Source organism: Python bivittatus, unplaced genomic scaffold (genome assembly GCF_059951505.1).
Source record: "Python bivittatus isolate LINGU-HERP-01145 unplaced genomic scaffold, Pbiv_v1 ctg000020_np1212, whole genome shotgun sequence".
Taxonomy (NCBI): Eukaryota; Metazoa; Chordata; class Lepidosauria; order Squamata; family Pythonidae; genus Python; species Python bivittatus.
This window is the reverse complement of record NW_028277030.1, coordinates 113,270,599-113,296,944: the sequence shown is the minus strand read 5'-3', so window position 1 is coordinate 113,296,944 and position 26,346 is coordinate 113,270,599. Positions and strand designations below refer to the sequence as shown.

Sequence of the window (26,346 nt, the reverse complement as noted above, 5' to 3'; positions counted from 1 at the left end):
AGTGGTTAAGACATCAGGTTAGAAACTGGGAGACCATGAGTTATAGTCCCATCTTAGGCACAAAGCCAGCTGGGTGACCTTGGGCAACTCACTCTCTCTCAGCCCTAGGAAGCAGGCATTGGCAGACCACTGCTGAAAAACCTTGCCAAGAAAACTGCAGGGACTAGTCCAGGCACTTGCCAGGAGTCAAAAACTGACTTGAAGACACAGAAACACACACACACACAAAAACCTTGCCCACATTTTCTTCCATTGTCCCTTCTATGCTAGCATACACTCTATTCTTTTAACACATCTCATCAATAGAACTCAGTCCCACCTTGAGGGAGATGCTGCACATCTCTTCTCGCAGGATCCGAATCCAGCAGCTAAATTTTTATCAGCTGCTACCTCAGTTAAAAGGAAAATATTCTTTATATACAGTTGCTGCTCCTGCTGTTGCTATAAAAGTTCTTTCATACTCTAGTTTTATTTTTTCTTTGATTTTTCTTTTTTTTTCCTTTTCCTTTATTCCTTTTTATTTGTTTTTCTACTTGCTGATCAAGACCATATGATTCCTGAATAAATATATAAAAAGACTATACTCCAACAGCGAAGGGGAGAAGGAAGGGATTCAATAGGTACTTTAATCCATTTTGCCTCTCAAAATTCCCCCGAGCCTCCCCAAATGGAAAAAAAATAGCCATTTTTGGCTCCACGCTCTTGGGGCAGTAAAAGAAAGCTGATGGGGCACATGCAATCAGGAGATCATATGTTTTGCCAACCTGGTTTAAACAAACCATTTTTAGTAAACAAATATTTTTTTGAGGCACAGTAAACCCACTGCCATTGATAGTTATGAGAGCCATTATCATCTTTCAAGACATGTCACCGGATTAACTTCTAGAATGATCTTTGGGTTAATTCTACCTCAACTTTTTATCAGCAGCTACATTCTAATCTTTCAAAGGAGACTTTTACAATACTATGCTCCACGTTCAGTAGACTTCTTTCAATTTCAGTTTCTCTTCCCTTATTATCAGATAGGCAGTAACAGTTAAAGGAAGGGATATTGTGGCTTTCGTGTGCCACTTGTTATTTCATAACTATATAGCTGATTATATTAGTGTTACAAAACATTTAGAGCATTCGCAGTAATTTGCTATTCCACAGGTATTCTTTTCCAAATATGTTTAGGAATACAGACATAATGGTTATTTTAATATCACTGTTATCAATCTTCCAAAAAACCCAAAATCAGAGCAACCCTACAACGCTTCAGTTATTACCTATTTTGAAAAATGGATTAAAGACTTTCTTTTCAAGTATTAATCATGCTATGCTTCATTTCCATTTTCTCCCATTGTATTTATTTATTTAGAAAATTTGTATGGCCTCCATCTTAAATTAGTAACACTGGGCAGTTAGTAATTTCTAATAGTTAAGAATGATGGACTTGCCCAAAAGATATTTCTTCACTCTGTTGCTCCAGGAACAAACACAATATAACAGTATATCATGTTATTATTGCCCAACTAGAATACAGTACAGGCAATATACTATTCCCACCAAATATTTCCACCATAACTAGGTTTTGATATGCATCTTTGGAGCTGTATGCTTTCATACTTGGCTAGTTTTCCCTCAAAATGATTTTTTTCCCCCCTTACTCTAGAGCTGGAAGACCAATTTTCTGTATTTTTGGGGCCAAAAGTCTGTTTCTCTAAACACTTCCAGAAGCTGGAACAATCTGACTATCCCATGGATGGTCAGGCTCTACCATAAGATCCGTATCAGCAAGAGTTTTATAGCTCTGGATGCTGAATATATTGTTTACTGGGAGAGACCATATAATCTTCATGTAGAATCTGTGACTTATATGATCTAATAGGGAGAAGATGATCTGGATACCCAACCTGAAAGATCGCAGATTTTTTGAGATCCAGAAATTGACTTTTTCAGTAGTAGCCACCTCCCTCTGGAACAGACTGCTCCCCAAGATTGGGTGTGCCCTTACCCTGTTTTGGAAAATGACAAAAACAATCCTCTAGACCTATTATATGGCAGCTACAGGTTTACAGTATTTATCATTTTAAATAATCTGATTATTTAATCAGATTATTTAATTATGTTTGGATTTTATGATTTTATGAATCTTTGTTCATATATTGTAAGCTGTCTAGAATCAGAATAGGCAGCATATACAATTTGATAAATAAAATATATAAATAATCAAACATGCTTCTTGAATAATGTCCTTAGAAGAAAATTAGTCATGATCTTTTGCTGTTCTGACATTCTAGAGTATTGTAGAAGTGGTAGTACAATAGCCTTCAATATTATTTCTTGGACTATTTTGTGTGGGGAACTTGCAACTATAGTTTAGGGGTCCAATCATACGTTGTTTTCAGAAGGTCTCATGTTCAATTACTCGGTAAGCCCAGGAGAGGCTAGGAAAAATTTCTTCTGAAAACTTGGAGAGGTGCTTCTAGTCACCATAGACAATACTGAGTTACATCAATAGTCTGAGTTGGTATAACCTATGTTCTTAGTTCTGATAAACTAAAAAGAGCTTTTCAGTCACGAGTTGGGATTAGGGTTTGAGAACTATATCTCAATTATATTCATAGTTTTCTTAATTTCATTTATTTTGTTGAGCAAAACTCTATAATCCATAAAAAAATAATGTGGGGAGTTATTTGTTCTGTAACAATTCACAGAAAGAGTGGATGCTTTGTGAAGGCAAGATTATACTTTAGGGTAATCCCCAAATGTATTTAATCAAAATTAAGTTTAACTGAATGTTAAATGATGTCTTAGAAAGAATGTTTAGGATTGCTACCTTAGGCAATATATTTATTTATATGAGAGTTCAGTGAAAATCAGTAGGATTTATCTGCAAATGAATCAAGTTTAGAATCATGAAGTTGATGAAATGGAATAAGTTAAATATATATCAAGAGTTATAAACAGAGAAAAAGTTATACCTTTTATTAACTAACTAGCATGAGTTTACAGACCATCTAATTTTGGAGACCTCTTTAATCATACACAATGGAAAGGTAATTTACTATAAATAAATATAATCAGATATACAACTTAAAGATTTATCTGTCCTTCCATTCTTCCTGACAAATCAGGCTTTCACACATCAATAGTAAATATGATAAATGAGAGGCATTATTAACTATTTTATATATTTATTTCTAGGATCAATGTAACAACTGGCTATATCATATTATTTTTAAGCTATACTTTTCTTAACTGGAAGAATTCCTAATGTGTTCAAACCAAAATAAATAAATCCAACAAAACACACCCACCTCTTATTATTGGAATACACGAAATGCAGTCATGGAGCATAGAACAGCTGACCCCAGCAGATAAAATAAACTGAAACAATGGTGTTTCTCCAACAGTCACCACCACACGTCCTCTTCAGTTCAAGGTAATAATGTATTTATATTATGTATAACAATAATCTTATCTGTAGTCTATTTTATATCCTTTTAATGGAAATACAAAACTCCTTTAAGTGTCATTTGTAAAACTGACCCAGTATTTCAAAACTGACCCATTCACACAAGACCAGCATGTTACAGCAACTCAGCTCAGTGAGCACATGAGATAGATGTCATTGTATTGTCAATATTGCCCTCAGCTGCCATTCTGTGGCTATACTGGTTTTTGTTTTTTTGTTTTTTTACTTTTTAATTTTGTTAGCCACCAAGAGTCCCTGTTGCAAGAGGGGCAGCCATATATATTGACTAACTATTCTCCACCAATTCCAGTCCTACCATGTTTTCTCAAGCTCTTGCCTATAAATGCGAACATGTGAATTTGGTTACCAGGGAGCAGGAAGCAAGGCAGCCATTTTAAAATTCAAGGTACAGTCAAAGCAATGTTGATTTTATATTCCTATGACAAAGGCACAGAATGCCAAACGTGATCTAGGGGCGTTCCCTATTAACTGATAATGCCTTCTACACTTAGAGATGTTATGATTAGTGTGAAAATGACCTCAGTGAAAAATTAGCTTTCGGATGTAATTCTGTCTGTACCTAGAGAGGTTCTCTTAGGAATTACACACAAGCTTTTGATGCAACCTACAGAACACTCCCATTGAACTCAATGAAACTTAAGTCAATCAAAACCAGCTTATGTCTCTTTCATTTGAAAGGGTCTACTCTAAGTATGATTAATATCTGGAGCTAGCCTTCGTGTGTTTTGGAGGGCTTTAGCTGATTACTCTCGAGTGTATCCTCTTGGAATCAAGCATAGGAATGCCGGTGCTCAGTTTAAATCTGGGGAAGACTACCTTGTGGTATCCACTTTGAAAATAAAATATGGGGTCCAGGAGGAATGTTCCCGTTTTTGAAGCAGAGTTACCCAGCAGTAAGCTGCATTAAGCGAGCGCACCCAGCGAATGAGGAAAGAGGAGGAAGGATGCGCGAAAACCTCCCCAGGAGAACTTTTGCCGGAGTTCCCACGAGGTACGTTTCTACCTGCACGCGCTTTTTCCTCCTCTCCGACGGAAATACGTCAGAGCATCGCTTCCAGCCAGCCTGCGGCCTCGGTTATTCTCGTAGTGGTGCAAGAAAATGCAGAGGAAAAGTATCGAAACCATCTTCCTCGTGCCGCTCTCCCCACCTCCAGGAGCTGGGTAGAAACTTCTTTGGAAGGAGCGGGGGGGGGGGGGGGTCACGTCCACGTGCTTTTCGAAGCAGGTCGCTCAAATATTCTCGAACGAGAATCTTGTTTTTAGAAAATGCCTGGAAGGGGATGAACTAAGACGGTGACAGGTGTTCATCCAGATCGAGATAAATGGCTTTTCTTTTGAGAATGGTGCGCCGAGGTTTTTGCTGCAATGCCGAGGGACTGCGAGTCCCGTTACGATTGTTGGACTTCATGAACAAATAGGAAAGGATTCGGCTGCAGCCTTGACTTTCTTCAGGACTCAAAGGCGGGCTTAGCCGGAGGGTTTTTTATGTGCGAACATCTTACAATAAAATCAGACAAGATATAGGTATTACATTAAAAGGAAGGTACGTGGGGAAGGGTCTTTTCATATGGTAGGAAAGGCAAGTTGGAAAATTATTGGGAAGAATTTGCGGGGGGGGGGAACAATCGAATCTGGGTAAAGAGAGAGAGCCGGAGGCTTTAAAATGGTTTTATTTTAACAATTTGGCCTGGTCGTAGCTGTAGAGTGGACATTACCACGCACTCGCTTCCACTCAGTTGTCCCTCTGACTCGAGTTTCTCGTCTGCTGCTTCACAAAATATTTTCTTAGGGCTGGCGCGGGGATGACTCGTTAGTTGTGCCTGAAAAGTGTGGCTTTTCATCCCAGGTGCAGGATTTTATTGCACACGCCGCCGCCACCCCCTATACGACAACCGGCGAATCTCTAGGAGAACGAAGATGCCTTATTGCTTGATAATGGTGGTGGGGATGATCTCCTTAATGTCTCTCCTTCGCGCAAACACCCAGCCTGCAGCCAGGGACCCAAAAGGAGGAAGCGACAGTCACCGCCAGTCCTTTAAGTAGCGCCACAAAATGACAAAGCATCAACTGCGGGACTTCCCTTCGGCCGCCCAGCTGAAGAAGACGACGACGACCCCCGCCCCTCCGAGCTCGCCCGCCCGCCGGCCTCCCCCCCCCGCTCCTCGGTCCCGCTTTGCGGGGAGATGCCACCGATCTGGAGTCATGCGCTGGCTTGAGCGCCATTGGCTCCCGGAGCGACCCTGCCGCCGCGAAGGGTGCTCGCCTCTGGCCGGCGGCCCACCACCTGGCCGCGCCGCCGGCCTCTTCGGGAGCGTGAACTGGGCGCTTGCGTCACTCGGAGGCCCCGCCCCCGCGGCCGCGGCTCCTCCCCCCTGGCCCGCTCTCCCGGAGGAGTCTTTTAATAGCATGACATCACCCTGGACTGGCGGGCAGAGTAAATACCAGCGCTGTCCGCTGGCTATATAAAGGGGGTGATGCAACCGCGCGGGGAGCCAGAGGTTCGGAGAGGCGCTCAGAGCCAGCGAGTCGCGGCGGCGATCGCTGCTGCCATCCAGTATCAGGGAGCGGCGGCACCCATCCTGCTTTGACTGGAGTCCCCACAGCACTCATTTCGTAAACTCCGCTCCCGCTGTTGCGAGTTCGCATTTCCCTGCGTTTGCTGTTTCACTTTCTGTGTAGTTCTTCGCTGCGAAGAAGGAAGGCACGTAGAAGAAGTGGAGTAAGCAGGTAGGGAGCGAGCGAGACACCAGGGAGGAGTGGGGCAAACGAAGGGGTAAAGTCCAGGGGAAAAAAAAAAAGGTCTTTGCTCTTTGTCTAGCTGTTGTGGTTTTATATGTAAAGGGGGGGAAAGTGCGTAGAAACTCGCGGTTCTAAATACGTGTGTATCCGTCCTTCCATCTCTTTCGTTCACCTAATGATGCGGTGGGGTTTTTCTGGCGCGTTGGGGAGGACGAAGACGGAAAAAAGTTATGATCAAAGAAATTAAAGATATTTCGCTTTTGCAGAACTGGCGAGCTGAAAACAATTCAAAACAAAACAAAACTACAAAAAACCCCCCCATCAGGCAATTTCTCTTTCCCTTTGAAATCAGACCAACTGAAAGTAAAAGTTCATTCATCCGAAAGAAACTTTGAGCGCTCACTTAGGCACGCCTAAGAAAGAGAAACTCCCGTTTCGCTTCCTTGTTAGCAGTTCTGGCGCTTCGCTGGTTGCTGTTTTACAATTCTGCCGATCGCCAGGGTGCTCTTCCTGGGGGACGGGTCGGATGAGAGAAACCACCTTTCTCCTTACCGCGCGGTCCAGACGCTACAGGTCCAACTTGACATTCCGAGATAGATCATCTGTGTAAAAAACAGCGCATAGAAAAAGTTATTGCGGCTATTTGTTTAAGGTCATCCCCAACTTGTCATTTCCAACAAGTTTTTCGATAGTCTCTCAGACTCGATAATAATCAAATGACCGTATCACTCGCTCGGTTACAGTAAGCTGTGGGAAGCGCGACGGCAAGATTCAAAGTTTTAACTTTGTTGGCTGGTGATACCTTCGGTTATCGGTAGGTGGCGAGCTGGGCGGTTGCGAGCGCGGCTGCTGCTCTGCGCAGGATGCTCCGGTTTGAACTGTCAGTTTTGTTTTTAGACGCAATATTATAAAGCAGGGAAAGGTGCTTTTCAGGTGTGTGGATTTTCCTGCGCGTATGCGTATCTGTGCTTTCCTGAAAAAAACCTGTGACTTACCAACCAGAGGCAGATGCAAAATTAATAATCTATAATGAAAGAGTCCTAGCACCAGATACAAAAGAATGTTAACTTTTTCACTTCAGAAATTAATCCCTGGTTACCTTAAGGTTTCCTTCATTTTTTGATCTGGGTGGGCAGACATTTCCTTCTCCTGTTATCTATTGATTAACTGACTAGTTCACCGTATTCAGAATATTTCTTTTTCACCACAAAGCTCTCAAAAGAGCTATTGTTCAATAATTGGGAGTCAGAAACCCTTACATCACACGGAGGTCTACCACTCAGTCTAGCTTCTGCTCACTCCAGGTGTTAAAGCAGCTGGGTTTGAACTACTGTAAAGTTGCTCAGCCTTGCATGTTTACCTCAGAGCGGGCTTTCTGCCAGCAGCTGTAGGTTTATTTCAGGATTGCAGTGTTTGAGGCGATGTCTGGGACTTTCGAGAATTAGATTTTTGTGTCTCTGTGTGAGGGGAGAGAGGTAGCGATCGATTTACTATTGGCCATGTTGACCAGAAATTAAGAACTATGAAGATAAGCAAGGGGCCCAAAGTTGGAAAAGCTGATACAGATAAATATTAACAGCAAATTGTTTGCTTTTACTGAAGTGATCCTATGGACACAAGGAAAATATCTACATCTGTCAATTTTATTTATATGAAGATGAGTCATTAGTAAATCCAGGATTTATTCCAATCTAAGCTTAAAAGTAAGTCTTGCTGAATTAAATGGGATTTGCTCCTAAAGTTAAGTCTGTGTAGTTGCCCAGACAGCCAGTGTAGTGAGCTTTCTTGGAGCCAAGCCCATGAACTTCATAAGAAGCTTCCTAATTCATAAGAAATATTTATAAGACTTTAACCTTACAGCAAAATCTGTATTGTTTGCTCAGAAGTAAGAACCAATGTGTGCAGTGTCAATGAGCTCTGGTAGCACCTTAGTTTATTTTCTGTCTTCTTAAAATATGTATAAGCATAAATGTACAGATTTTTAGAAGACAAAAATATATAAGTAAAATAACAAATAAATAAAAATGTCAAAATACATTTATTCAGGATTTCAGTTCAGTTCAATAGAGATTATTCTTAAGTAAATGTCCACCTAGAATTTCTGCCAGTTCACTGAAATAATGTTATTAGTGGCAAAATAAACTACTGTACATGGAGTAAATGATTGTTAGTCTAAAACATGACTGAAATATCGTATGTATTTTTGCATATACAACAGCGCTTTATTGAGGAAAATGCTATAAGTATGCTTTTGTCCAATTTTCCAACTTAAGCAGGAGTAAATGAGGACACTAGTGAAAACTGATCACAGTGAGCAGTTTCTGGTGCCATATCAATTGCCTTTCATAGTCTCAACAACTGGTAATTTTAAAAACAGCAAATAAATGTGCCAGATTGCAATGTAAAAGTCCTAAAAGGTCAAGTTCAATTCAGGATGGTTATGAACTTTAATTAATCTTATAGCTGTGAAATATTAACTTTGGTTAACAGGTCTTATGGCATCAGCAGGGAGGAAGAAGATATTCAGGGAAAAAGCCAAAGCAAAATTTTTGACTAAGAACAACATTTAGGTTTTGATTGAAAAAAAGTGGGTGAAGGGTCAGATCAGGAGGCTATCTTAAAACTCTGAATGCCAACCAAGTTAGCTAAAAGTGATCCAGCTTTTGAAGCTTCTGAGAATGGTAGAGACAAACAGTTTTATGGGTTATAATAAAAATGTGAGCTATTGATGTTAAAATATAACAGAAATGGGACCTGAATAAATATTATAGTGTGGACTGTTAATTTTCCGATTACCAGCCGCACCTTTTCAAAGATATTCCATCCCATCTCTCCCCAGTTTTCCAGCTCTTGGCCTCCTTCCCTCCGCAGCGTTCCATGGTCACTGAGCCTGTCCATTAGGAAATTCCCTTTCTCTTTTTCCTTAATATTTTTGTCCTTCTGACAACCTTGCACTTTCCCCGGACTTGTGCTACCTCTTTCTTGCACATCGGTTGCATCATGTTGGCTACATGATATACACTTGGAAAGTGATTTTGTTTTCATGTATATAGAATTTACTGAACTATAACTCTAGAACACAGTTTCAGAAATGTAGTATCTTTTGCCTCAGAATGCCTACGTGCTAGTCTTCTTTAATTGGATGGGCCTTTGAAAAAACTCAGAATATCTTTGTTTAACAGTGTGAGTTAATTGACACAGATTGAAAGAAATGAGAAAAATAGGATTTTCTATTGCTATATGAGCAAAAATAAATATTCCCTCCACCCCTCATAGCACCTGATCCTTGGAATGACATCCTCCCTGAGATTTGTACGGCCCCAACCTTGACCTTATTTAAACAAGTGCTAAGAATTGGTTCTTTCCTCAGGCCCTGGGCTAGAGTACGTGGTGGATGGACCCCTTGTGGTTTGCTTGATCTATGAAATTGTGTTTGGCTTTTCTGAATGTTTCCTTTTGTGCAGCTGCATTGTTTTAAATTTCATATATTGTATGCCATCCAGAGTCACAATGGAGTCAGGCAGCCTATAAATTGAATAATTTATTAAATAATAATTTGATGGTACTGTAAATAAATACAAATAATAAAAAGTTTGATAATAAATTAAAAAACATGTTTGTGATGTTGATTCTAATGCACTGATATGGTAGAGTAGATCCTTTGATAAGCCTAAGTCCGAAGGCTGATTTCGTTTCTTTTATTAGAAGACATTACACAATGAAGATAAAAGTGAAGAACTTTTGATGTACAGAGTAGACAATCCTTGAATCATTTAGTCTTGCTCAATTTTAACTCCCCCATATATGTTGATCTACAGTTTCCACCACCCCTAACCAGTACAGGGAAGGTGGGCTAGATTCCCCAATGACTCATCCATTAAATGTTAATTTAAATGCTAATTGTTAAGTGGTAAGTAGGAGATTTTTTTCCCATTACCTTGTTTAAAGGGAGGCAGTTGGCAAAGAGATTAGGGCCTTTTAACATTTTAAAACATAAGTTTGGTATATCAGATATACTTAGAATAATTTGGAAGTAAAACTGTGACACGGCTGTAAATAATTATTCAATGCATTCATGTGATTGCAACTACCTTGCAATGGTCATAGGAGATATCCAGTTTCCTGGATGTAATAAAATATTCAGTTTGTTTCTGTAACTTCTTTGACAGTTACAAGGCTCTGTATTGTTTTGGATAGTTCTATAGGCTGAGTGTATATGACAGTTATTTAAATAAAGGTAATACCGGTAAAGTAAATCTAAGCCAAGGAAAGCCTGGTAGATGATATAAAACGAAGGTTGGAAATGAAAATAAGAAACTCAGATTCCAGTTCTTGCTCATTCAGTATAAAGATTATCGAATACTATAGTTATCTCTTAATTCCATCTCTGGGGTATAATGAAGGTCAAACAGCCTTCTGTGCATGAGGAAGTTTGGGGTTGTAGTGGACATACAATTAAGTCAGTGTCAATGTGCAGGACTCAATACCTCTTGGAGACCTCTTCCCTGATTCAGGAGGTGCTCTACCAAGTTTGAGATGTGAGGAGCTAGTTTTGGTTACCTAGTAATGAGGAAAGATCACTGAACTCAATCCTCCATCTGAAACACAGCTGAGAATGTAGTGTGGTTGTTGGGATAGGATTACTATAGCCTTGAAGTTGTAGTAATTCTCTCCAAAGTGCTGTTGTGTTGCCAGCATTCTCAGCTGTTTCTCTACCACAAGATAGGTGTAATGAGGCCCTGGCTATTCCCCAAACTCTCAAGTTGTGATAAAGCCAAAAATAATGGCAGTGTAAGGAATGGGACACCAGGAATTGACATTCTTATGAGATACCTATAGACCACAGCTAATTATGAGACCTGTGTGTGTGCATGCGTCCCTGCGTAAAGTTACCCATTCTTTACAGTACTTTGTTGTCAGCATCAGTTTTCTGAACTTTGTAAGGCAGTTTCCTATCCCTACAAAGATGAAACAGGTATGCATTTTCTATATATTCCATCGAGAATTATATGCTTTTTATAATAAATGAAAGATTCACACATCAGTTGTTTTTTAAAACAATTGTGACTAATGCTAGGAGCAGATTATTATTACCATTTGAGTTGAAGGTTTAAATGATAAACCTGAGCATTGTAAACCTTTGTTGACTTGGTTTGAGTAGAATATCTTCTGCCTCTTAAAAGGATTAAGGAGAATCAGGATTTTTGAGCCATGACTCATGATTTAGGGAATTTCTTAGCAAAATTACATAATTTTCTCAAAGTCTATGTAAATTACAATTCCAGGAAATCTTCTCTCTGATGATCAAGAGGTCAAAAATCCTTTGGTTTTCTACTTTCCTTGTTTGAGGTTAGGTCTGTACACCATTATATTGCTAAACAGAAAATACAGCAGTGAAAAGATTAATGTAGGCACTCTCTATATATTGTCAAATGCTTACTGTACATTTTGCTGTTACAGATAACTATGGGTTTATTTATGTCTTTTTTATTTATTTTATATTTACATTTTTTATTTTTATGTATTTATTATTAAATATTTATAAATTTATATTTTATATTATAATTTTATATATTTATATAATTATGATCTGATATAAATTTATAATTATAAATAAATAATTCACTTATGTCTTTTACAAGTAGCAAAGCATGTGTCCATGACCATATAGAGACAGTACATATTTAATAGTATATGGAAGTCCTTTCTGTGTTAACCATTGGTTGTGTATATCTTGAAGGTCTAGAAATTGTGTGGACATAAAACAAGCATTAAAGAACTTGGAGTCTTTATTTTATTTCATAAATAAATTTGGACCTGATTTGGATTTGCTCTCTATTATACCACTTTAAATAAAAGACTTAACATTGGTGTGTCTGTTCATAATTGGGCTTGTCAAACTCTAACCATTACCTGAAACTGTAAAAGATAATGCATAAACTAAATTTTGTTTAATAGCTTATTGGATGCATTTGTGTATATAAATGCCTAAAGGCAATAATTGGCTTATCTATTGTGAATTGTAATATTGCTGTGATTATAGTTATTATGCAAAGTAGATTTCAGAATCTACTGAAGGAGACAAATAAACGATTCTGTCCTTATATGTCCCAAACATATTTTTTCCAATAAAGTATAAGGAAGATGCTTGATTTCAGTGAGCAGAAAACCAATGCTGTCTGCCTCTAATCTCCACAGTGTAGCTGTAAGAAAAGAGTTGCTTCTGAAAATAATTAGAATGGCAAACTAGATGTGAACACTTATATATGTGAAAGATATATATTGTTTCCAAAAAACCGAACTATTTCACTATTCACTATTGATTTGGTGTATTTAACACTTGTAAACAACACAGGTATAAGACAATGTCATGTGCAGATCCTAATTATCTAAACATGAGACAGGGATATTAATTAGAAATGAATTGTCCAAATTCAAGAAGTTTTATTGCACAAGCACTCATTCAGTCTTACATTTTTTGGTGTACAGTATTCCTTAACCAGTACTATTCAATGTAGTTATTTGTAGTCAGTAATATTATATGGTAAGATTGCTTCCTGATGGTTTTGTGAAATGTAGGTCAATTTCTAGTTAAAGTGGTGGTGGTGGTGGTGGTGAAGGTGATGATTGCCTTCTTTGTTGAAGTGCCTGCCTTGTGGAATAGCATCCCCCCTGAGATCCAGGCAGCCCCAACCCTGTTAGCCTTCTGAAAAGTCTGGAAGACCTGATTTTTCACTCAGCACTGGGGCCAGGCTATTAGTTGATTGGATTATAGATTTTAAGGGTCTCAGCTTTGTTGTAATGTTGTTTTATTAGTTTTTTGTTCTCATGTTTTGCATTGTAAGCCGTCCAGAGTCACAAGACTGAGATGGGTGGCTATATAAATACAATAAATAAATAAATAAATGCTGGTCTGCAAGTGTACATATAATTGTTCTATCAATATCCAATCATGGGCCAGAATCTCATCATTATCCAGTATTTGATTTTCTGAACTCTGTATTAATTGAATTGACTGCTGTAGTCAATATTTTTTTGCTTCATTAAACTTTGGAAAGATTCATTCTTATCATCCTTGTTCCCATGCAGCAAAATGATGCTCCAACACCTGGGCCAGGTGTCTGCTTCAGAAGTCAGCGCTTCTGCAATTATTCCATGCTTGTCTCCTCCAGTATCTCTGGGCTTTGAAGACTTCACAAATCTGACCCCATTGGTGAAAGAAGAATTAAGATTTGCCATCCAGAATAAGTGCCTATCTCACAGGATGCCCTCCACCTTGGATACAGTCATGGTTTCTGATAGATCTGGTGAAACATCTCTCTTAAAAAGACAGGTATTCTATTTTTATTTTTTATGTTATGTTCAACCATGGCTTTTTAATCTGCTTTCTAAAAACAGAGAACGTCTCCCCCCTGCATCATCATCATTATTATTAATATTATTATTATCATCATTATCATTATTGATAAATCATAGAATGTGCCAAACTTCATTATTATAAAGTTATGTAATGCTGACTTTCCCTTGAATCAAAATTGACTCCAGTTGATTAGATGGAAGTAGTGTGCCACTGCCTTCTTCCAGGAGACAGACAGACAGACAGACAGACAGGGTAGGTAGGTAGGTAGGTAGATATTGAACTTTAACTTCCCAGTCTAGTTTACAGCTTTGAAATTCCCTGGTGGTTTCCCATACAGTAACTAATGAGGTCCAACCCTGCTTAGGTAGCTATCCTACATAACAAAAGATGACATCATAATGATATAGTAGTGATGCCACACACTGGTTCATAAGGGGCAGAGTTTGCATCTACCCTCTTTAATAGATCAAATAAATTCAAATACATTTGGCACTATTTGGCGACTGCAGGGAAGTTTTTTCAAGGCTGTTCTTACATATCAGAGCTATTCTGACTTACTGTACATCAACTTTCTATGTTCCAGTGATCTCCTAAATATGCCAGACAACTTTCATACAAAGTAAAAGTAAAATGGCTAAATGTGAACTAACCAGTTAGCCATTTTGTTGACAGGGAACAAATCACACTTAGTGCTATTATAACATAGGGAACATAAAGACTTGCTCTCCCCACCCCACCCCCTGCCACTTCTCTTTTGACTGATAACCAAACAGCCCTAACCTCTTTGAATTCTATTAGTGCGCACCTGAAGAAGATGAAAGGAAAAGACGTCGGAGAGAAAGAAACAAGATTGCAGCAGCAAAGTGTCGAAACAAAAAGAAGGAAAAAACTGAATGCCTCCAGAAAGTAAGTTAACTGATACCTCTGGGTTAATATCTGGGAAATGTAGACACATCTATGTAAGGTGAAAGGTCCTTAAAAGTTCACTGATAAAATGACTGTGAAGGTTTTCACTGTGAGTTGTTGATTGATCATAATATTGCTTAGGTTGCTAAAGATGAAATTATTCAGGCTTACCAATTATCTGGAAAGAAAATGTAAAATCTTACATGAAAGCTTTAGAAGTGATATTGCTTAACTGATTAAGGCTACTAGCCTGAATAATATTGGGTAATCTTTTCTCTTAAAATTTAAACAATTTTCAAAACTTAATCAGAAGAATTAATCAAATGCTCACTGTAGTTGTAGCTGTAGCAGGAAAAAAAAAAAATCCAGAAAGGCAAACCACTACCTCAAAGATCTGATGCTTTAAATACTGTGTTTATCTGAAAGGAAGGCTACATTTTTTTCTCCCAAGTAACTAATCTTTAAAATGAGAGGCAGATTTCCTTCCTTCCTTTCTGCCTGCCTGCCTGCCTGCATCTTAAATTCAGGGTCTTTTGGCTAAGTGGTGAAAGAATAAAGGGAATAGGAGATTCTCTGGCCATGTTGGACTGTATCTTTTATATTCCCCAGCCACCCAGAGATGTAGTCAAAAACTTATAGAGGGCACCAAATTGCAGAAAATAGAGGAAGGGAGTGATAATAACAGATCATTTATCCATTAAATTTATATATTGCTTTTCCTTCAGACTGCTTCCACCAGTTGTTTTCCCAGCTCAGCTCTATGAGTTGAGATGTAGTGACTGAACTAAAATTTTCCAGTGAATTATAATGACTTTCCAGTTCCAGTCTAACACCTGAACCACTGCACCATAAAACAGGGATTTGTTTGGTTGGGTTGGAGCTGTGACTTCAAGAAACAGAAGGCTCTTGAAGGAAATTTAAAAATAGAAGTGGTAGTATTCAAGAGGGGAGACCTGGCTTTAAAAAAAAACAAGTAAGACAGATTATTGAAATAAATGGAGCATTATAGAGTTGGAAGAACAAAAATATATGTTGGGGAAAATGGTAAGAAGATGGAAAGATAATAACTTGTTAAAGGGGGTATGGGAGGAAATGAGAAGGCATATAAGGTATATGGAAAATGTATTGGATGGTCCAAACACGGGGGAGGTGAACAATTTTAGCTACAGAATTCTGCATAGAGGTCAAAAGATTGAGAAGCTGACATACAAAGGCAAAATAATACAAAGAGGAAATAATCATAATCACCTATTTAATCTTGACAGAAAATGGGTTTCCATAGCATATTTCCCAGCACATATAGTCATGTGAATGAGCCCTAAGCTACAGATTTTTTTCTTCTTCTTTCACTTGTATTTTTAAAGCTTCCACTTCTATGTTTATACCTTTTTTCCAGGAATCAGAAAAACTGGAAACAATCAATGCAGAACTGAAAGCTCAGATTGAAGAGCTGAAAAATGAGAAGCAGCACTTGATCTACATGCTCAACCTACATAGACCCACCTGTATTGTCCGGGCCCAGAATGGTAGGACACCAGAGGATGAAAGGAACCTTTTCATTCAGCAGATCAAGGAGGGAACCTTGCAAGGCTAAACAATGATGAGACAGTGCTCAATGTTCTTTAGCCATGCTTCTTACCATCAAAAAAACCAACTTGCCACCCCAAGTTAGTAGCCACAGAGAAGTTATTTCAACATTTGTGGCCTCCATTTAGTCAAGAGAAGATGGATCTGACATGACTTTGCTAAGAAGAAAGGACTATGTTAGCTTCAGCGTTAGCTAGCAAAGACTCAGTTGGGTGGAAGAGAGCCACAGCCTTTGCTCCAGATTTAACCAGCTGCCATACTTGCTATCCTAGAAGCAATATGGCTCTAGACTTGTTAAACTCCTGCTGGCATGCACTTGTAATGTTTCTGGTAGGACAGAAGGGTTCTCGGGATGCACATCTGATGAACTGCCAAGCTGAAAGGATTCTACTCACTGGGTAGGAAATGTAGGCAGACTGGGTTGTGTTTTATTTGTTTTGCTTTATACTTTCAAAAGAAAGAGGTTAGCAACTTCCAGAATGCTGCTTTCAGTTCCAAAAAGCATTGCAATATAATGGGAATTGCTGTGTGTTCCTACAACTAATGCAACATTTAACCTGAGCACTGCACTTTGTTAAAAAATGTTTTCATAAAAGCCCTTCTGTGGGTTTTTCGATGACTCAAGTTAGAGGTGATTGTGGGACAGTGTGACTGGCTTCAGTGTCTTGCAGAACTTCTCACTGGATTAAGATTCAATATATCAAGTTGGAGCATTACCACTCCTGGCTTAGTTTAAGAAGGGGGAATATCCCTTCCAAAAACTCAATGAGTCACATGCAGTATTCAAAAGAATGTTATATAACCATGGTATGATCACTAGAGATGTAAAATTGAATGCTCTCTCTGACTTGTGATTCACCTTGTCCTTGATCCTCAACTTACAAATGTTTCCTTGGCACAATCTTTTTCAGAACCAGAAAATGTGATTGCTGGCAATTTACATATATTAATTCATATGTAGGCATTAACTAAGTGAAAAATTGTCCAATGACTAAGGTTATGGCTCTGCTAAGATGAAAAAAGTAAAGGTCGGCTATGTGGTTTGGATTTGCCTTGATGGATTGCTTCACATCACAAAAGCAATGTGATTCTTTTCAGTGAGGCAACGTGACACAATTCTCCTCAGTAGAGCCTGGGTTTTTAGTTGCCTTGAATCCTTGCCTGGCAGGTCCATGAGTCAGAAGAGACTTCCAGTCAGCTCCTGGCAGCACTAGAAGAAGCTTTTGCACATGCACAGAAACTTCTTTCATCTAGTGAAACTGTCAGAGGAAATAGTCAAAGCCAATGAGATGATGTAACATAGTTATTTTGCTTTTAGAAGTGGGTCAGGGGAATGCAGTGTTTTTTGAAGCCACTTTAAAGGGATTCTTTACTAAAAGTATCCCTTTGAAGGCCCATGAGGAAGTAGCCCAAGAATCATGACAGCTTCTTAAGAACTTAAAAGCAAGCCCAGGAGATGCTTCTTTCATCATTCTATAAACAAGTAGTAGAAGATAGTAATGGAGGCTTACTGGTTGTATTTAGGCCAGCTGCTGAGTCTTGCTCCATGTTGAACTGAAGTTGTGTTGATCATAAAATCTGGATCTTCTTAGAAGTATGGGAGCACTCCCCAAAACTAGCATTGGCCTTCCATACTATCAGTAGTAAATTTCAAACAACAAAGATTATAGTCTGTTTAACTGGCAATGTTAACTTTTAGATTAAACTTCTTAAAGTGCTCTTTGTCCTGCAGGACATTCTTTTAGATGTATAAGGGCTAAACTCTCAGAATTCCCAGCCAGGATGATCAAAAGACAATGCAGACTAGGTATTCTGGGAGTTGCCTCAACACATCTGGAAGGTACCCCTTTGGAAAAAGTTCTGGAGCCTTGTGGAATCATATGGGAAATCATAGACTGCAATGCATTCATTTTACAGATAGTCCTCACTTAACAACTGCAATTCGGACTGGCAACTCTATTGCTAAGCAATGCGGTCATTAAGTCAGACATGTGACCACGACTTGTGACTTACTGCTGGCTTCTCCATTGACTTTGCTTGTCAGAAGCTGGCTGTAAAGCTCTCAAATGGCAATCATGTGACTGTATGATGCTGCTGTAAGTTGGATGACCAGTCACAAAGTTACTTTTTCAGTACTGTTGTAAGTTTGAATGATCACTAAACAGGGCAATCGTTAACTGAGGACTATCTGTACTCCTTGGGTTAGGGCTACCAGATCTGGGCTGCAAAGATGTGGATGATCACTAGATAGCAGCAAAGAGATACAGACAGCTCTATCTCATTTCTGCCATCTAGGGGTTAGCCTAGTCTTTTATAGCCCTACTGTTCCTACTGGATGCCTGAAGTTTCTCTGACCACTGTACTTCTCAGCCTGCAGCACTCTATATGCAATGAGAAAATGAATCAGAGACTTACTGTAACACTTACCTAACTTCAGTTCTGAATGTTGCATGTGATCTTTCCATGTTTCTTTACACTAATGTGAAAGAAAAAAAATTGTTTGGTAAAATATCTGTGGATTGAAAACTGGATCTAAAAACAAGGATCCTTTTACCCCCACTCAGCTGAAATGCTATCCACCCATTCTTAGTTAATAGTAAATTTCAAACAACAAAGATTATAGTCTGTTTAACTGGCAATGTTAACTTCTATATTTAACTTGATCTAATGATACTACCGTGAAATTTGCTGTCCCCAAGGAACTGCATTCACCTACTTCCTTCCACAGTCATAGATCACAATGCTTAACAGTTTTTGTATTCCTTGAACTTGCCCTTCAACAGTGTCACACTAAGTTCACACTCCTGGTTAAGCTGAGATGCAGAAGGTTAAATCTGGGATCTCTTGCATATGAAGCAGATACTATGTCACTGAACAAGGATTCCTCCCTTATTCCCAATAGATTTCTTCCATAGATGATCCTTCTAGTTGTAGTGCTGATTGGAATAAAACCCAGTGCCCAATCCTTCAATTGTCTACCCATGTGATCAGCTTCAACAGTGCCGATCATTGTTATGCTGAGGTGATGATAATGGAGGATTAATTCCAGATATCATATACCTTCTTGTTCAAAAGGCCAGCCACAATTCCCAGACTTTACATATGAGGATCTCTGCACTGGACTTACTCCTTTTATCATATTCCTAAACAGTACAAGAATATTATGTCTCAGATTTTAACAATTCACCTTTATAATAAGAAGTAAAATAGAATCTAGAAGTCTGCACTCTGCTGAACGTGCAAGATATGTCATTTTAGATCTCAATATCTGGAAAATTAAAGGGTTTGTTTTAAAAACCTACGTTCTTCTTTACAAACTTCAAAATAATGCAAAAACAAAATTACAAAAATAAAGCAAAACTTCAAATGTTTTCTGAAACATTTTCTACCCAGAATTTAAACTAAATTAGAAGGCTCAGGTTTTTAATTCTGCAATTTCTGCCCTAGAAAAAACGTGGTTTTAAAGGGTGGCATACATTTAAAAAAAAAAGAAAAAAATTGCTCAACTTTTTAAGTATGTTACACAGTATTTGCATGTTTTGGTCTTTGAGATCTATTTTCTTTAATGACAGAATCGAAGCAGTAGACTAAATAGCTTGCAGAACAGAATACTTTATCCAAACATTACTTCTGTTAAAATTCATATACATATACAATACTCAAACAGCAGCATCAAAAATGTAGACCCTCAGTTTTGACTAGTTTACTTTTCTGTTTTATCTCACACTGATTTTTAAATTCTGCAACAGAAGTATTTAATATGCTTTCAGCGAGCTGGATATATTGTTATGTCCAATAGTGTGTTCCAAATATATATTTCATGTAACCGAAATGCAAGGAAATGGGCCAAATTCTGTCTCTTTAGAGAATTATTTTTTCTTCCTGCATAGGAAATGTATTTTGCTGTTTCTGAATGTTTTTCCTCACCATGTTTGACAAAAGATCCCAGTGGCCTTTATATATCAATTCAGTGACTGTACTTTTTATGGAGAGGTATTATATAAGTGCAAACTGCTAGCAAGAACATTGTTGAACAAATTTTAATTGGGTTTATTAAACAATGATTAACAATAATTCTATGCACCCATATAGATATATATGATAACACATACAGCACTTACCTTCTGCAACTTTTGTTGTCGTCTCTGAAAACATACTTCACTCAGTGTAAATGCTGTGGGCTGGATCCAAAAACAAAAAGTGGAAGGAAACGTATAGCCTGTGCTGCAAACAGCACAGAAGAATATTCCAATAGGCTCCATCATTAGGGTGACCATATTTCTTGCTTTGGTGAAAATAGTCCTCAGCTTTCGACTGTCCATTCCATGGCTAGTGCAAAGAGGGAGAGTCACCAAAAAAAGAGGGAAGAGACCTGGGAATTACCCATGTCCAGTTAGTACATGAGCAGCAGACAAAGCCACTAGATGGAGGAATTAGTTCAAATCTTCCCCACTCCAGTGAGATGCATTGTATTACTCCTTACACTCTAGGAATGGTTTCCAAATTTGTACTTCTGCATTTAAATCTGCATATATGTCAGTCAATCTTGTAATCTCTTTTGCTCTTTTTCTCTTTGGGCAGAGGGAGATTTGATATATTTGTTTTGACAAATCTTGTGGCCATCCTATCGATTCTTGTTTTCACACAGATTTCTTCTACTTTGGAAGAGCATCTCAGGATTTGCTTTCATTTTGTTCAGTTAATGATCTAGACATGGAGTAGACCTTCTGTAAGTAGAAGACAGTTTCCACTTATGTAAAGGCTCCCTGAGTTCAAGCCCTTTCTCCGGTAATAAAAGTCAATGGCCTGCTAGCACAGTATGATACCTCCCAAAAGCATATACAGACCCACTACTCTGTCCATATATTTCAGATGTTTCCAAAAGCAGTCCAGAACAATAAAGAAAAAAAGTAGATTCTGATGCTGTTTTATGTATGATGTTATGTAGACGATTTTTGTTAAATTTCATGAGAGAATTAAGATTTCTCCCATAAATATTTTTCTATGCGTGTTTGATATCCTATTTAAAATGACGCAGGCGTCATGTTGCTGTTGCTGCTTCAAGTTACACAAATGTTGTTAACTAGCATGCCAAATGTTTACTGCTACCTTTGTCAAAGAGATTTTTTGTTTAGCTGTGGCTACTTCTGCACATCAGTTTATTTGAGTGTTGGGAGAGCATGTGCCTCAAGATGGTACAACAGTCTATTTTTTCATTGCTTGAGAGAATAACAGGCAGAAAGACTGGGTATAGGATATGCTCTAGTTTATAGGACAGGACTGTGATCTGACAGCTCCATGTCAGGGAAAATCCACCTGATGTAACTTTGCCTGTTTGCAATGACTGTAGATGTGACCATGGTGGAATTTTCCCTTGTTATCTAGGGCATATGCAAACTCGTACAAGACCAGATTCTGGTCTTCATGGTGGTTAGGAGATATTTTGAATGGGAGAAGTGCATGAATGCACATATCTGTTTTTATTTGAACAGTTAATAATACAGTAAAGATGGTTTTTTATTAAGTTTTACGTTTTGATACTTTAATAATAATAATAAAGACTAATGTGTGTTTTCTCCTATTTGACTTAATTTGTCTTGTTTGAAGGACCAATATTTATGTAGAATCCCTATATAGAGTTTTTTCAATGTGTCCTAACTCATGCCAATTCACTGCATGACCCTTACTGAATGCCCATGGTAATGCCTACATCATACCTCACTTCACACTCTGTGCCAGTAACCATCATTTTTTACCTGGACATCTGTTGCCTTCACTCATGTCATTATTGTAAGGTATGCTCTGCACCTGGAACAACCTGTCCAGTTATTCATCAGTCCAACTAGCCTGGATATTTTTTAAAGGTTTTGTATGTACAATTCCTTTAGCTAATACTAATGGCCATGGTTCTCCTACTATGTGATCAATAGAATGTCCATGACTGCTACTCAGTTGATCTCTCAAGAAGAATCTTCTTCAATCTGGTGTCCTCCAAATGTATTAGGAGTGTAACGTCCCGAATATTCAGCTAAGATTTTTAGAATTGAATAATTCAGTAGAACTGAATTATTAGAAGTTCAAGATATCTGTTTAGGGAACATTTCTACATCATTACTTTTTTGGCATTGAACTGGTATCAGCCCAAATACCAGGCTTCTTGGGTTTAAATAATTGCTAGCAGAGCCACCTATTATTCATACAAACTAATTTATGAACAAATATCTCTTCTATCTATGCCCAAACAATTAATGCGAAAAAAGGCATTGGCTGGTGTGGGTCTTCCGGGCTGTGTGGCCGTGTTCTGGAAGTTTTGTTTCAAACAAAACTTCCAGAACACGGCCACACAGCCCGGAAGATCCACACCAGCCATCGTATTCCACCCGTGAAAGCCTTCGACAATACAAAAAAGGCATTCTTTTGAGAATCAAATTCAGATCATGGATTAATGAGTAGCCGTGTTGAGATACTATAGTAGGTATGTAGGTAGGTAGGTAGGTAGGTAGGTAGGTAGGTAGATAGATAGATAGATAGATAGATAGATAGATAGATAGATAGATAGATATTTCAGGAGAACAGGTATATGCCTCCTTCCCAAACTGACATTTGATTTATTGAGACTCCTGGAATGTCTGTTAATAAGCAATTATAAAAGTTCTGTAGCTGACCTTGGCTCTTTTTGTCTGTTTATGCACATACACGCACCTCACAACATCACACTAACTATGGGATATGTACCCCAGGAAGCTGGGAGTCTTTTCTTTCTGCCCCTGTTTCTGCTTCTCTGTGGTTCCAACACTGTTGCCTGATTTTTCATGCTAACATTCCATGGCAACTTTCCTAGAGAAGGGAAGCATTCCCACTACCACCATGCCCTTGAATACTTTCTGGTCCTTTACAGATGCCAGTAGAAGTGCTGTGGCTATTACATTTGTTCAGGTTAATTCAGAAATAGATGTATAAATAATAAATTGCAGTGCACTATTCGTAGAGGGAGGCAAATTTAACTCCCAAAGGCTTATCATGTATTCCCTGTACAACTGATTCCAAGTACTGTATCAGACATGCACACTTTAATAAAAGTCTATAGCTCAGTGGTAAATATCATCTTTGAAGACAGAATATTTCTACATATGTCAGCAAATAGTCTCACTCCATTCCCTTTTTCTTGCCTTGCATATCTTGGAAATTCAAAAACCTGGAACTATTTTGTAAATGTTTAATTGGTCTAATAAAAGTATGGATTTGGGATATATGTTTGTTTGCTTCTTATGCCAAAATAGCTACTGCTGTTTTTTATAGCACCTGGCAAATACAAAATTTAGCCATTCAACAGAGAGAGTTTAGCTTACATAGGAGACAGAAGAATTTACATAACCTTTTCTGGGACTAAATTTGAGGGTTTCTTTTGCTACCTAGTAAAAGAGCTTAAATTATCTCATCCTAGTTAATAAACAGACTGCCCAGTTGATTTCTCTATTTTGCATCACCCACGTATCTCATAAACATAGAAACAATGTTCACACTGAGCTGTTGGAATTCATATTTCCAGACATGGGGGATTTAAAAACATTTGCTTGTTTTTTCTTCCCAATAAAGTTGAAAGCCCCAAATGTGATTTAGTAGGACTCTAATCCCAATTAAAAAAAAAAATCAAATGTATATGTCTCACTCCATTTAAGAACATACTGTGGTACACACGTGGCTGGAATATCAATCTCATTTCCACATCCCCAATTCTGCCCTTCTATTGGCTTCTGGCTATCTTGTCTGATAGCGAATTTTGGACACTTAAGAATTTGCAAATATATTGCAAACCTTCTGTTGACTTAAAGGAATTGCCTCTTTGAATTTTAGGCTTGTTTGTTCATTTCTACTGCATTTTAATCCTCTTGGAGTAATCTATTGGAAGACACATGACAATGGTAAGAGGGGTAGATTCAAAAGTGATGGCATCCATTTTTTCTCTCTATTTTGTCAGTTTCTCTCTTGCTTTATCTGCCATCACCCTTCCTTTAAGGTATTCTTTGTTTGGGTTTTTTTGCACTCTCTCCAGGCAATTCCATGTGGCAGCCTAAGTTGTTTCTCTCCCATGCTGCTCTTGGCTATTCCTGAAGCCAACTTTAAAAATTCCAGTCTGCATTGGAGAGATGTGGCAACAGGGCCGGGTTGATGCTCATTCTGGACTAGGACTATCACATACCGTGACTGAGTGTTCCCCTGATTCTTTCCCTTCTCATCCTTGCAGGGAAGGCAAGTCTTGCTGGCTGGCCCCTGTCCAGGGATGTCTACCAGTGTCTGTCTTTTCCTTTTAAGGATTGTTGCCTCCTCACTAGTCCCCATATTTAAAGATTTAGGGGAAAACAAGGAAAGGGAATCCTTGTGGTAGTGAGGGAAGGGGGTGGAAAAGCCAGGGAAGCATGCTTCTTGCAGTCTAAGCAAAAACTGAAAGGATGTCTGCTGCAAGATCTAAGGACCGAATGGAGTGATGGGCTTCTGTGGGGGATGGGGGGAGCACAAGAGCAAGGAGTTCATTGACTTGGTATTTGAATCAACCAAATAATAATAATAATAATAATAATAATAATAATAATAATAATAATAATAAAAGGCAGCTGCTGACCAAGGAGAACATAGGACTCCAGTAGCCCAGGGTGAAAAAATTCCACAGGTCAGTGATGAGGGGAGGTAGAATGTGGAGCACTGCGGCCAATTGGAACAGAGCTGATACTGGATTGGAAGGAAACATTGCTGACCATCCACTCAGAAGAGGTTAAGAGGGCTTAGGACCCAAACCAGCAATTATGAAGAATCCCAACTTGTTTGTAATTTCTGTATGCCACCCAGAGTCAGCTATATAAATTTGATTAATTATTATGGTTGGTTACACAGTCAACCAGATGTTTAGACTGGATTTGGCATTTTTACCCACCTGTCAAGTCCTTCCCAAGGACCTGGGATAGGCAGATATTGTTGTTTGATGGTGTAAAATATATAGTGATAGCATCATCATCATCATCATTATTCAGAGCTTCAAAACTTGGGTGATGGAGAGGGAAGAAGAAATAGCCTTGAGGGACAGGAGGAAGAGCTGCTATCAAGGCAATGATCAGATAAAAAAGGTCTGAGACCAGAGTAAGAATGTAGCAAGCATAAACGTCTCAGGCCCCTCCCTAGTTCTCATGAAGATAAAGGGAAGAAGTGTGGGGAGCACATTCAGACTTGCAAGTTTCTGTCGCTATAGTTTTACAATAAAGTAGTATTGAACTGCATGACACTGGTTTCCTAGTCTGGTCTACCTTGAAGGGCTGACAGGTGGGAGTGCATTTGAAATGGGCTGGGAGTGGGTGGAAGATTACATCATCTGTCTCGCACTCAAGAAATGGTGGGTGGACAGCACTGACAATAGGGCAGGCAGAAAATACAAAAAATCCCTTTCTCTCACTCTCTCTCGTCTCCACACACCTACTAATTTTTCAGTAGATCCAAATATATTTTCTGCCCAATTTCTACTCAAAAAACAAGTATCCTTTAGTTCATACAAGTATGTCTAAGTACAAAAATCAAAGCTTTCTGCAAAGACACTTCTGCCTCTAGAGGGGTCAGTTAGTGTTACTAAATCACTCAACTAGTATTAACAAAGCTACCACAGCAGCTTCCTATATAAGAAGATAAATTACTCTCAGTTTATTTGGAGGGATGGCAACAGTGAGACAATTTTGTTTGTCTGACTCACGGTATTAAAAATCCAGATTTGTAAATAGTATGAGCTGCTCACCAGCATGTGATCTGATGGATGTCAGGATAGTTGAAAGTTCAATATCTATAAATTAAGATAAAATAGGGCTATATTTTTGTTCATAATTCCCTAGAGACAAGTCATTCTTTGTAATCCAAGCAGAATTATTGTCTGAGACATTAAACTGCAAATCATGAAGGTTTTAATAGGTAAAGCTGTTAAATGTGCATGACGTATTCCCTCAAGAAGTTTAAACATCCAAAAGGAAATAAAAACCCTCCAGTGATGGGTGCCATTAGTTTTCAAAAGAAAGCCATGAAAAAACAAGATGGCTTCAGGATGGCTTCTAGATCTGGTGAAACCATTGCAAGAGCATCCCCAAAGCCATACAATATTTTAAACCTCCTCCTCTGAGAACAGAGTGAAAGCTCAAAACTTAGAAGGGGATGATGGATTTTGCTCCCATGCCCCTTGCTGACATAGAAACTCTCTCAGGTCCTGTTTATGGCTTCTGGTCCAAGCAGCTGAAGTATTTCA

General features: G+C 38.5%; 1 protein-coding gene across 1 annotated transcript; it reads left to right on the top strand.

Moving 5' to 3' along the window:
• The first annotated feature begins 5,921 nt into the window (after positions 1-5,921).
• On the top strand, positions 5,922-22,350 carry ATF3 (activating transcription factor 3). Its single transcript, XM_007425636.3, has 4 exons — positions 5,922-6,208; positions 13,310-13,553; positions 14,379-14,486; positions 15,883-22,350. Exons 2-4 carry the CDS (start codon positions 13,314-13,316, stop codon positions 16,078-16,080), a joined length of 546 nt encoding a protein of 181 aa, XP_007425698.2. The 5' UTR covers positions 5,922-6,208; positions 13,310-13,313; the 3' UTR covers positions 16,081-22,350.
• Positions 22,351-26,346: the final 3,996 nt, after the last annotated feature.